Source organism: Amblyomma americanum, chromosome 7 (assembly GCF_052857255.1).
Source record: "Amblyomma americanum isolate KBUSLIRL-KWMA chromosome 7, ASM5285725v1, whole genome shotgun sequence".
Classification (NCBI taxonomy): Eukaryota; Metazoa; Arthropoda; class Arachnida; order Ixodida; family Ixodidae; genus Amblyomma; species Amblyomma americanum.
Genome location: NC_135503.1, coordinates 14,017,803 through 14,030,665, shown reverse-complemented (window position 1 = coordinate 14,030,665; position 12,863 = coordinate 14,017,803). Strand labels below are relative to the sequence as shown.

General features: G+C 46.0%; 2 protein-coding genes and 1 non-coding gene across 4 annotated transcripts in view; 2 read left to right on the top strand and 1 right to left on the bottom strand.

Moving 5' to 3' along the window:
• Positions 1-2,273, bottom strand: part of LOC144098523 (MFS-type transporter SLC18B1-like) — a 45,001-nt gene extending 42,728 nt beyond the window's left edge. Inside the window, exon 1 of one of the 2 annotated variants that reach the window (XM_077631231.1) lies at positions 1,912-2,273. The gene's annotated coding sequence lies outside the window, so the exon portion shown is untranslated. The remainder of the gene's footprint in view (positions 1-1,911) is intronic. The other variant, XM_077631229.1, reaches the window with a different exon arrangement.
• The window catches only part of LOC144098524 (uncharacterized), a 29,135-nt gene that overhangs the window by 508 nt on the left and 15,764 nt on the right, over positions 1-12,863 (top strand). Inside the window, exons 2-5 of the mRNA XM_077631233.1 lie at positions 6,381-6,493; positions 9,589-9,849; positions 11,840-11,935; positions 12,018-12,091. Coding sequence (XP_077487359.1) covers positions 9,598-9,849; positions 11,840-11,935; positions 12,018-12,091 — 422 coding nt within the window. The 5' untranslated portion in view covers positions 6,381-6,493; positions 9,589-9,597. The remainder of the gene's footprint in view (positions 1-6,380; positions 6,494-9,588; positions 9,850-11,839; positions 11,936-12,017; positions 12,092-12,863) is intronic.
• Positions 3,622-3,693, top strand: TRNAG-UCC (transfer RNA glycine (anticodon UCC)). The gene has a single exon. It is a non-coding gene; the product is annotated as a tRNA-Gly (tRNA).

The following is a 12,863-nucleotide window of genomic DNA, read 5'->3' as shown; positions in this document are numbered from 1 at the left end:
GAAATTCTTGCTAAACTAAAAGATAAATTTGATTGCGTAAGTGAAGGAAATTCGCTCGTCTCAACATAGAGCATTTAAGCCCACCTGACTACCCGGAACAGAAAGATACATAAAAAAATCGAGATACAGTTTTTCAGCTTCGTATCGCCGTGACGATCTCTGAGCAGAAAAGCGCTAAACGCGCATGAGGAACACTCCTCTTCATAATATGTGGAAGACTGGTTCCGATTTATTCTTAACAAAGCGTTCGTGGCGAGCTCCGCGCCAAGTATTAGCCCTTTAGGCTGGGTTGTGAGCTCTTTAAAATATTTGTTGGTGTCATTTAGGCCGCCGAGATCCGATGTCTTTACTGATCGTAACTTCCACGCTTTTGTAAAATTGTGCATATACTAAAAAAAAAAAGGCTGAAAGCTGTGCAAGCGCGTTTAGATTTATTGTGAAAATCAGCGGGAAGGAGCATACTCGTTTCCCTTCCCTTCCTCTTCGTAAACGTTTATGGTTTATGGGGGTTTATGAGGGACGCCGCAGTGAAGTGCTTTAGCGTGCACTGACATCACGCAGTGCACGGGCCTCTAGAGTTCCACCTCCATCGGAATTTAACCACCGTGGCCGGGATCGAACCCGCGTCTTTCGGGCCAGCAGCCGAGCGCCAAATGAGGCACCATAGCGGCGTCTAGGTAAAAGGTAATAATGCGATTTGACAGGTTGCATATAGTTATATAGTTATATTTATTTGGAAAGAACGCGCATACATACTCTCTTGTAGTCATTGTAATTGTTGCACCAATAAACAGTTCTTAGCTAGCGTTTGTGCCGTCTATCTTTATGTGGTGTGGGCTTTGTGCTGCGCTATGCAGTACCCCATTTGAAGTGCCACTATCACAAACACAAAGTAACGTCTTCAAGAAATAGTGGTTGCAAAATGGCCCACTTAACTGAAGTCACTTAGAACTTACTTTTCAGATGTCCGTTCTGAGCACTTTGAATTGCCGTGACTCGATTTTTCATAACCAGCGACAGCCGCATTGCTGCAACGACTTTTTCTTGCTTGAACTACGTATCTTACGTATCACTAAATACTAGGCTTGCAGCCGCCTATACGAATGTCTATCCGCGATTCGCCCTCCACAGCGCAAACTGGCTACCACATGCGTGCAACAGTGAGAGCGTGGGGCGTGTAATGCATGTTTGAGTATGACAGTATAGCTGCATGGTGTTCAATAACCAACCTACGTGATCTGCTCACACAAACACATCTTCAGATGTGAAATGAACGGCGGCGCAACGACAGCGGCACAAGAAAAGGACAGCGCATGTGTCGTTGTCGTTGCGCCGCCGTTCATTTCATCATGCAGCAACTCGTCCCACAGGCTGTTATTAGGGAGGATGTTCAAAAGTGCGTACTTGCACAATAAAAACAGGGACAAAAAAGTTGCAAGTAATACAAACAAACGTACGGAGCACACGCATGTCGTTTGTCCCTGTCTTTCTTGCATAAGTATATGTAACTGAAGAAATGAAATGACTCGCCGAAACGAGCGTACTAATTTACACACATATGCTGCTGCGGTTCCTGACCTTTGTTATATCCTTTGCCCCTGGCATCTGGAAGGATGTATTAGCATAAGTCGCATTGTGTCGGCCACTGCCAGGTTTGGTATGAGCTGGCTATATGTCTCAAGCACTCAGTTGAATGGCGAGACTGACGCACTTTGGGTTTTGTTGGTTATAATATGCAGGACAATGACCCGTGGCATACAATGTTTTCCTGGAATTTTCAAGTCATCTTCCGCAGACTGAGATACGACAGATCCCTTTTTAAGTGGCGTGCTAAACATTTACAACGCAGAAATCACGGGTGATATACTTCGGCGGCAAGAAAACTATACGGCAATAGTATTCATGTCTTACTTGCCACTGGTCCCGCGAGTGCAGCCAGCCAATATTTCCAGAGGGTCGCACATGAACGAAACTTGCACAACCAAGGAACACACACACCGGGTTTCTCTTAAGCGGCCAGACACGGTATGCTGTCGGTCTTTCCTTTCCTCTTGCACTATAGCACCATCTCTGTTTGTCGTTCAGTGAGTGGGTGTCCCAACCGGTCCAACTATGTGGGGTGCCTGCACTCTCTCCTATTTCGCGCTCCTTGTTTATATCAGCTGCTACTATCGCCTCCAAAGCGTCAAGCGTGCCAAGTTCTCCGGAATGAGTGTCTTGTGTCGCCCCAGCTTATTATGCGCTGCTCCTTCTGGCGAGCTTGGGTCGAAAACAAGCTGCTGCTGCTGCAGCGCGCGGCCGGTGCTTGACGCGGGCTGTCAGTCTTGAAAGACCTGCTCAGCACCTCGTGACGTATCGGGACGCTTCCACCAACTCGAAAACAAGCGAGTGTAGTGCGTCGAAACACCACTCTGTTTTCACCAAAGCCATGCAGCGCTGACAAAGCAGCGGCGGCACTTAACACTCAACAGTAGAATGCGTAAGGCTCTTCTGACGCAATAACAGGAGCTACCGGTGGAGCTACCAGCGCTCTGGAGCTACCGTTCACTGCCAACTCTCACCGAGGGGAGCTGGAAGGGGTATGTCATGCCCCCATGCAGAGCTTGCGTACCAGGGTTGCAGCTAAGAAGTATGTAGGCGCAAAGTAACATAATAATGCATCCCTCTCGATTTTTTATTGAACACTGATGACGCCCCATTTCGGTGCATAACACGGCAAAAAGGCTCGGCATCGCAAAGGTCAGCAAGGCACTTGAGACAACGCTGGCGGCAGGCTGGGACACGACTGCCGTGTTTCATGCTCAGTTCTCATAGGTTTGCTTCCATCAGCCCACCGTCAGCTCAAGTTCTTTCTGTTGGTTTACATTCTTTTTATGGCAGCTCCACCATATTATATGTAAATTAGGGTGAACACTCCCTCCTCAGTAGGTGTGGAGCAAGCCAGGGGAGGAAATAAGTGCAAGGTTGGTTAGTTGGAAGCACAGGTGGGTCCCCGGGAGTCTAATTCTATTGGCTGGATCCACCACACATATTTCCGGAGTGTGAAAAGCCGCGAAAAACACTTGACGGTTAGTAGCTGGGAGCGGGACGCCAGTCCGAACCGGACCCCTGAAAGTCGTGGAGGAGCCCGAGGCAGCTGCCCCGGGTTAGGATTCCCTGTCTCCGAGTCGGAGCTATTGCGTCGTTGGGTGGTCGGGCATCCCGTGAGTGGAGCCGCACCATTGGACAACATCGACGCCCTCCCTGTCCTGGCCAGACAGGAGTCGAGCGATGATAAAATTAGGGTCAATATCTCGCTGTCCCCATTCCCATCACATTACCCATAACCCTTCCCTCAGTCCCATTCCCACAACCTATGTCCCTCCCCCTCCGCTACGTCCCAGGGGAGATCAGGGGAGTCTCCCCGGGCCCGCTCCCCCGGCTGTGGGTCGCTTAGTAGCATTACCCCATTTTTTTATTTTCCCACCTGCGGGTGGCAAAAGCAAAACATTGCCTTCGGGCCTTTTCATTTATATTACGATTGGGTTAAGCCTGTGATACTTTAGTGGTACAGGCAGGAGCTTATTGGTTTACGTTTTTTTATGGCAGCTCCACCATACTCTTTGTAAATTAGGGAGTCGGGCGTCGGTGGTATAGTGATTAGCATAGCTGCCTTCCAAGCAGTTGACCCGGGTTCGATTCCCGGCCGACGCATGATTTGCCTATTGGTTTACATTCTTTTTCTGGCTGCCCCACCATACTTTTTGTAAATTAGGGATTGGACAGGGACATTTTATTTTTCGTTCATTTTATTGTCCTACAATATTTTTTTGTAAATTAGTTATGTGTTCTGGGCAGTATTATTTTTATTTCTTCTTATCTGCCCACACTACTTTGGGTAAATCAGTGAGGTCAAAGGCCCGTCAATGCATCGACTGTGCGCTCACCATTACTTCAACCCAAACACTTCTTGCTTCTTGGATGCTGCGCCCGTCTCCTGGCGGAACGGATTGCTACCTTGCCATCACGGTCGCTGTGGTCAAGGAACCTAGGGCAGTAGCCCGGGAAGTAGCAGTATCCCTTGGCTATGGTTTGACTTTGTTTTGTATGACAGCTGTGCTTTTATAAATAGCTTTTACGTTTGTACCCCCGTTCACCAATCCCCAACCGGCGAATTCTATGTGCTGAAATAAATAAAAAATGGTCGCATTTGCAGGCTGCGTCTTCAAAGCTGCCCTAAGTGAAAGTGGTTGGCTTGGCGCAAAGTGATTTTAGGCTGTGAAGCAGCAGAATTTAAGATCCATGATGCTGTTAGGAAATCCATGCTAGTAGACGTCCTATTCCAAACATAACGTGATCGAGATTGCTAGATTTATTGATGGAGCAAACAATAAAGCGCGCGGTTCAAGAGCGCACACATATGAGCGAAAGGGATAATTAAGGGACAAAGTTAAGATATTGGACCATTAAATAGGCTTATTACCCTCAGTGATCCGCCGTATATTAATGTGACTGCAGACAGTAGTGCCACATACATGATTTGATGTTGGCCCGTCATATCTTTTTTATTGTTTCAGTCTAAATTTCTGGGCTTTAAATTCTTCTCCCGTGTTTCTCCGAACAAATCGTTTTTGGACGCGTGCGAAATACTGTTATTAATACCTGATGATAACTGAACCCTTGTAATGTGGTTGCTGTTTTTATTTTCATTTCCTCAGCAAGCACTTTCCTGCCTTTTAAATTAGGGAACGCGCAGCCGCTACGATGGAGAGTGCTGAACCACAACACGTGCCGTAAACAACTGCATGTAACTCGAGAGCATGAATATCTAATTACTCGTGACAGTTTTTAAATATATCGCGCCGGCGAACTCAACACAATAACTGCTCAACTATGTGAACTCGCGCGAACTTAAGCCGACGCGTGCAGCATGCAGTTAAGTTTCGCTTCTATAGAGCGCGACGCAGGAATAACTGGAGATCTACGGCTCCGACGACTAACTTCCGCACCCAGTGCCTGCAAGTCTCTTTTTCCTCGATGAACTGGAGCTGATTTCGTACAGAACACATCTGTACTCACTGGTTAAGAAGCGCGTATTGGAGTCCGAAATGGGATGCAACACTCGCATGGCCCACGCTATGTAAGGCGCGTTTTATGCCCGTTCCACGCACTAGGATACACAGATACTGCATGGAAACAGCGTTTCAAGTATTTATCGGGTCTGAATATGGTAGAAGTTTCGGCCGCTGGGGAAATCTGCCCGAGAATTGTAAAAAAAAAAGTGAGATGTTATTCAGGTTCCAGAAATGCTTCCATGATAGTAGAGGTGCTCATAAATTCTAATTGCATTACGGCGCCTGGGAACATATCTCATGTTAGTAAAGAGCTTCCATTATAGGCTAAGATTCCATTATAGGCTGAGCACGCTATATATCATTGTTAGAGGCAACCCTCGTGCTTCGGAATTTCCGGGAAAACTCCGGCCGACCGCAGAGCAGCTGCAAAGAACAGGATGGTCCAAGACTGCCTCCGTGGGTACATTAGGTGAATGCTATGGGGGACTATGCGTTTTGACTAGGCGCTCCCGGCAGCCTTGAACTTAATGAGAACGTGTACCGTTCCTTGCTCAAATATGCTAGCGTTAATATATGATAGAGTTTCAAAAAACTTCTTCCTGTGCGAAATAGCAGATAAGTCATTGGTTGATGATCGTTTGGCAAGGGATTTTTGTGTAAAGTCTAAAAATCGAATTTGAACTTTTGTACGGCATTGTTCTTCGTGCGTGGACAAAGAACAACGCGTTAAGTTCTAAACATGAACTGTATGTGGAGCTAATGAGTGCACCGTAAACGAATATGGCAAAAAGATGTACCTAGGGCACAGTCGTTTTTTTTTGTTTTTTTTAGGGCGACGATAAATTACTTTTATTCTCGCGATGTCCGTCCTTAGTTCATGTTGTTGAAAATTTTGAGAACAGTCCATGTCTGCGTATTTTAAGCGTTTTTAAGTCCCTTGCAGCTTGCACTCGCGATTATTACTTCATTTATCTCTCGAATTGGGCTCATTGGGGCTGAAATAAATAAGTGAATAAATTTGTTCTAGCGTCTAAACCAGCCTGATTGGCTTTCCGTGGACAAATGAACTACAACTTTTTGTTTTTGTTTTTTTATAAGTCCCATCCACCTCATGATTACCCATGCAGTCATATCATTCTTTCCGTGCGTGCCTGCATTTGTTTTCGGCCCAAAATTACCGGAAGTCCTCGTCATCCGGAATCCTCTCACTGGGGAGAGCATTCCGTGCTCGAAGGCGCATTGTCTCGGTGGAGCCGCTGCGTAATGTCCGGTCCCGAACTAATGCAAACTCCGACGCGCGCCTGAAGGACGCCTTCATTTTCGTAGGAACAATGTGTGCCTGGCGAGTGGAGCAAATGCACGCTCGGTGCGTGCAGGGAATCGCCAAGCTCTTTACTGGATGAGTTGTCGGTCCACCAAGCTCTGCCTGGTTTTTCACAGTAAGCATGCAGTTCAACATTTACTGGGATATTTTACTTACCGTGTTGAAAGTTCATTGGATTGAACGCGTGCTTAACCAGGGTGTACCCTTTATTTATGTATTCATCGTCTCCTAACAGTAAACAGTATTAAGGTTCCTTTTGGTCGTCCTGTATAAGATTTCCGAATCCCAGTCAGAGGCCATTTTTCTTAAACTACACTTTTTGTGCTTCTAACGCAGGTGTCCCCTTTTGTTTTAGTTTCTTAGTGAGCACCACTAACGTATGAAGGCAATGAAACAAATATATACGATGTTTCGCTAATTCTCGTCGTGCACATCTCTTAATAACTGCGAAACGTTAGCGGCATGATGTAAAACATAGGTTTTGTAATTAAAGATCCCAAACATTGTGATTATGCTTATAACAAGGACACTTGCAGAAAAGATTTTCCATATTTTTTACCCTGGTGTGACCTGTGATAAGCTAGAGTAAGGCTGTACCCCAGGTTAATCTTGTCACAAATGCCAGCACAACCGTGGTGAACATGACGCGAAATAAATTTATAGCATACTGCCGTCATATACCTCCCTGCACGGAAAGGGAATTTATTAATCTGTGACACATGGCTATACATTAATTTCACCGAATGAAGCACTTGAGATGAAGCCATCTTCATTCTACTCTCCGCACCTAGAAGGCTGGCTCTCGGGCAAGGCTTTGTGCTGCGGTACAACACGCATGCGGTATAACACGCATTCGTTATGATGCTTAATGCAGTAGCGGACAAGCCTTCACGCCAAGCCAGATCTATTTTGTCAGAAGCGACAGAACACGCTGGTTCTGTCCGAAGTTATGGAATCTTATTGCCTGGCGATTCATATTTTATACGAGGAGCCTATGATAGGCAGACTGTATTGCCTACGAGAGTGTCGTTACGGGCCCAGAAGGAGATATATGTGGATCCGGTTACGGGCCCAAATGTAATCCGTCACTATCCTTTACGCGGATCTGCATTCGTGAACTTTCACAATCAGCTCGAACGAGAATCCGTGAACAGCGCACGGAAATCCATTTGCAACCGCCCTCGAGTTCTGAAAGCGTCGCAAAACTGGCAACGATGCGTGGTGCAGCACGCAGGTAGGGTCCAGTGATTACTCCGCAGTATCTCCAACATACAAGGGTAAACCACCAGTGAACCCGCAGACTACAACCAGTCTTAATAAGAGCGCAAGCACCTTGTAACGTGGCGGCAAAAGCAAAGCAAAAAAAGAAAACGAATGAGCGAGCGGATTTGCTTTGATTTCAATGGGCGGTTAAGCAATTTTAAGCAGTTATTAGGGCCACAAACATTGCAACTAACACACGCAAGCATAGCTAAGCGACGTATGCTCTAATTCTTTTATGCTTGGGAAGTTTGAAAGCTTTCTCTATAAATTACGCACTCTCCAGTGCACAGACGAACATCCGGAGCTTAGCAAAATATATTTCGAATGTGTATTGGAGCCCGTATTATCTCCTAAGCATCTTGAAAAAATCGATGGCACAAAGCCCCCTGTAGGTCTCAGGAGGTTGTAAGAGCTCAGCTTTCTGCGAAAGTAGCCCCTTTGTAGTTAGGAAGGGGTAGTCAGCCAGTCATGGCCAGCTTCAGTTGGTCCCCAGCATCCCCTTAACAGCGTCGATTGTGTCCACACTTCAGAGTTTGAGAGTCCCACGAGTGCCATGTGAGGCCAACAGCACACCTCCACGTGAACCCGGCTAACCAGCTTTATTGGTAGAGCGATTGGAGCATGTAAAGTGTGGACTCGATCTCGAAAGCCACACTAGGGCCATTTTTGGAGTACGAAAGTTTGAGGTCGCGTTAAGGCTTTTTTTTTGATGTGGCCAAAATGTGACCCTGAAATAAAATTTCTTGGCTAAAGTTAAAGTTAACGTTAATAAATGCTAGCTGTTTGACGTCTGAGAAAATCAGACTAATAGTCATCTCTTAAACAGCATATGCCGGAGAGTGCAGAACTCACCTGAAAGGGTTCACCGACTCGCCAGTGGTTGTCGGTTCTCTGCTGCGTGTAGAAGTGTATTATTTGGCTAAGGTGTTCACGAAAGCAAAGTGCAGTGATCAAGCGACTTTCTGTACTCTCCAGGAAGGTGCTTCAGAGCCCCTTTGTAACATGCACTGCCCTCTGATAATCTCTACAAAATTGCCTCAAGTAGGAAAAGCCGTTTTGCCGAGTGAGAAATCGGAACAAGAAAGAACTAGTAAATGCGATCATAATAGTCATTTCTTAGCACCGCTATTGTCTTCAGAATAACCAGATAAACATTTTGCAGAATGGGGTTACGACCACATTACATAAAAGGGGGCTTGCTAATCTATTTGGTCTATTCGTTTGAGTACGATCGCGGTTCTGATGTTACGGCGGTTAAGTGACCATTAGGGTGCTGACAATTTTTAAAAAAAAATCGCATCAAACAAAGCAGCGTTTTTACTTGCATTGCTCCCAAATAGAACAAAGATGCCCGAACAACGCCGATGCCATAAATGTAGTCATACATTTTTGTCAAAATGTTTATAATTGTGTTCATATTTTTTTATTTCTAATATTTTCCTAAATTACATCTGACTAATGCACATTCCTACATAAACTTTATAATCAATAATAGACAATTATCGTAGTCTGTATTAGAATCAGGGTAGCATATGCTAGTAATTCATTGTACTGCTGGTTTATGGTTTACAGGGGTTCAACGTCCCAAAGCGACTCAGGCTATGAGGGACGCCGTAGTGAAGGGCTCCGGAAATTTCGACCACCTGAATTTCTTTAACATGCACAGACATCGCACAATGCACGGGCCTTAGAATTTCTCCTCCATCGAAATTCGACCGTCGCTTCCGGGATCGAGCCCGCGTCTTTCGGGCCAGCAGCCGAGCGCCATAACCACTCTGCCACCACGGCGGCCCATTGTACTGCAAATAGTTGTCAACTATTCTAGCCGCTGCTGTTCACTGCAGTAGCCCTTTGCCATAACGCTTTCAGCAGGTCGCACTTTGCATCGCGTCGTTCATGAACGCAGTCTGCCATAAGTCCCTGTCTCTTTCTTCTTTTTTTCGACAGACAGATAACATGCGCAGCCTCAAGCGTTCTCGATCTGGAGGGGTGGAAACAGTGGCTGTGGCGCCCCTCGGCGAGAGGGATGCGAACACTGTGCAAGAGGAAGTCGTACTTTCAGAGAAGGACAGGGAGCTGAGCACGTTGGAAAGGGAAGAGACCAAACCACCTGCCCGGACTCGAGCCCCGAGGAGGTTTCCTCTGCTTTGTCTCTACGGCATCGCCTGCTTCTCCCTCGCCTTAATTTCTCCCTACATACCACATTTGGTAGGTGCCAGCGTGGCTCCTTTATTTGGGCCTGCGATATTCATAGGGTGCGTTACAAGGAGAACAGGTGGATGATGGTCCTGCTGACGAAAGTAAGCAGGTACAGGAAGCAGGGCACCAGGTGTGATACCTGGTTATCTAGCCTATTCAGTGGCAGCCAGTGAATTACACAGAAGTACGAAAAGAGCACTTCGAGAAATGTGGGAGAGGTGTTAGCACCGCAGAGGACATTACATGGTTATTTGTATTGGTGTTGGTCATGTTATGATTATGGCAATATGATGGCGTTATATTTCACTACTTTTTGCAATGTAGATGATGGCAACATGCCGAAGGCCTTTGGCGTTCACGAAGCTTTCTTCCAGCGTCGAATGCTCTATTTGCAAATGTTAATAATATTTCCATAAGCGTCTGCGTAAGTTGATCTAATAAGATGCTTGTGTGTGGGAATTTTCGATAAATAAAAAAAAAATATTTGCCTATCATCATCATCATCATCAGCAGCAGCAGCAGCAGCAGCAGCAGCAGCAGCAGCAGCAGCAGCAGCAGCAGCCTTACTACACCCACTGCAGGGCAAAGGCCTCTCCCATGTCTCTCCAATTAACCCTATCCTTTGCCAGCTGCATCCACCCTTTGCCTGCAAACTTCTTAATCTCATCCGCCCACCTAACCTTCTGCCGCCCCCTGCTCCGCTTACTTTCTCTTGGAATCCACTCCGTTACCCTTAAGGACCAGCGGTTATCTTGCCTTCGCATTACATGCCCTGCCCAAGCCCATTTCTTTCACTTGATTTCAACTAGGATGTCATTAACCCGTGTTTGTTCCCTCACCCACTCTGCCCGTTTCCGGTCTCTTAACGTTACACCTATCATTTTTCTTTCCATGGCTCGCTGCGTTGTCCTTAACTTAAGCTGAACTCTTTTCGTTAGCCTCCATGTTTCTGCCCAGTAGGTGAGTACCGGTAAGATTATGCTGTTGTACACTTTCCTCTTGAGGGAAATTGGTAAACTGCCACTCATGATCTGCGAGAGTTTGCCATATGCGCTCCACCCCATTCTTATCCTTCTAGTTATCTCCCTCTCATGATCCGTATGGCATGATAGCATAGTTTTAATTTTAACGCAGGTACTTTCATTGGTAACAATGATATATGCAGTTAAGGTTGACTAGCCAGCTCACAAGCACACTTACGTGTCGGACAAAAGCGCATACTTGTTGCTTTACAAGTTTTCGTAATGCACATTCCATGCCTATAGCTTCTAGAAGCAAACGCAAGGTACTTAGTGTATTGTACGTACTAAACGTTGTCCTTGTGCATCTGGAAGCTGGAGACTGTGAATGCCTGTGCAGGATATCAGAACATCTCTATCAGAACATCTTCAGAATACTTTGTGCTTTTTAGGGCCCCATTATAGATTTTCATGCAGGCAGACGAGCATCGCAGTTCATAAAATACTTCAAGAAAACTTAAGCTCTGAATTAGTCGTTTCCTTGGCCAGCCTCGTTTACGCTTCATTGTTTCACGGCAAAAAATTTACTAAACTTCTCTAGTACAAATACACAAGAGTGTCTGGCGTGGCTGCATTGGCAGAGGCGACTAAAACTTAAAGTAGACTGCTCGACAACCCAGTCGCGCTCGTGACAGCCGCTGACAACTACGTGAACCACTCACAAAACACACTTATGTACGCCAGCTTTAGATGTGTAGTTTCAGGTTTTCTTTGCATGTGGTACATCAGCACTTTACGACATGTCTAGCTGTCGAGCGAGAGTGCCGGGGTTACACCTTATGCCCATAACAAATAATCGGCGGGATCAGTGAGATATCTTAAAGACAAAGTGTTCGCACTTCATGCTACCTGTTGTACCTGTTTTTATTCATTGCCGGTTATATTTTATTTGATTAAAAAGTTATTAACTGGCGCGTTCCGCCAGTGGTTAGGACTCGTTCAAGTGACATGTCATCACAAATAGTTGTCCTCCCTTTCAGGCACTGGAAAAACGGGCTGAGCAATGGCAATTCAATGTCATGTACGCTAGCACCAAGGTGTCAATGCTAATTGGAAGCCTTATTAACATCGCAGTGGTAGGTTACGCATGTGTTCATCAAGTAAAATATGAGTTAATTACTTTTGAAGTTGGATTCTTACAAGCCCATAATTTTCCAGATCCAGTGTCTCACTCCTCAGGCCACACTGATCTTTGCAATGATTGGCATGATTGCATGCGTTTCAATATACGGGTAAGTTAGTTTTTATCTTTTTTCAGTTACGTCTATTGTTACCACCTTGGTATTGCTTCGCCGTCTCAAGTACATTACTTGCATGATTAAGTACCGTTGATTAACACCACATAATAGAAAAATATTGCCTATCGTTTTCTTGGTTTGAGTGATTTTTTGCTTCCTTAATATGTATGTCGTAACGCGCTCATTTCTCTATCGATGTCTACTTAAAGCGGTATTCACAAGGGCTATGGAATTTTTTGCTAAGCAAGATCGACTGCGCACACGTCACGCCTTCGAGAGGCCGCGTGGTGGCAGAGCTTACAGTTTCGGACCGCCAGCGGGCATGGGGATTATTTGCTCGGCTGCAACTAACAGTACTCGCACCGTGCGGTTTTCTTTTTTCATGCAATAACATTAGGAGGGCCTTCCGAATGGGCACAGGAAGTCCCTTGGATGTCCTGCGGACGTGCCAAACGTCCGCAAGACGTCCGTGGGAGCTTTTATGTCCATTGGGTTGAAAGCGATAACTGTCCGTCGGTGGCGTCAGCGTCTGCGCGAAGTCTACCGAGGTTCCCGGGGCGTCCCGTATTTTCTGCCAGTGCTTCGTATGGTGACGGCAGGGCTCGAGCTCCAGTCCTGCCGTAGGGGTCAAATGTTTAGGAGAATCCCCAAGTTTGAGTAGATTTGAAACTAGGGAGTAATTTCTTTTCTTTAACTGCGAAGTTTCTGAGAAAGCTGTATAGCTTTGCTTTGGGGCCATATGGCTGCGCTTTGGTGGATGCCAATG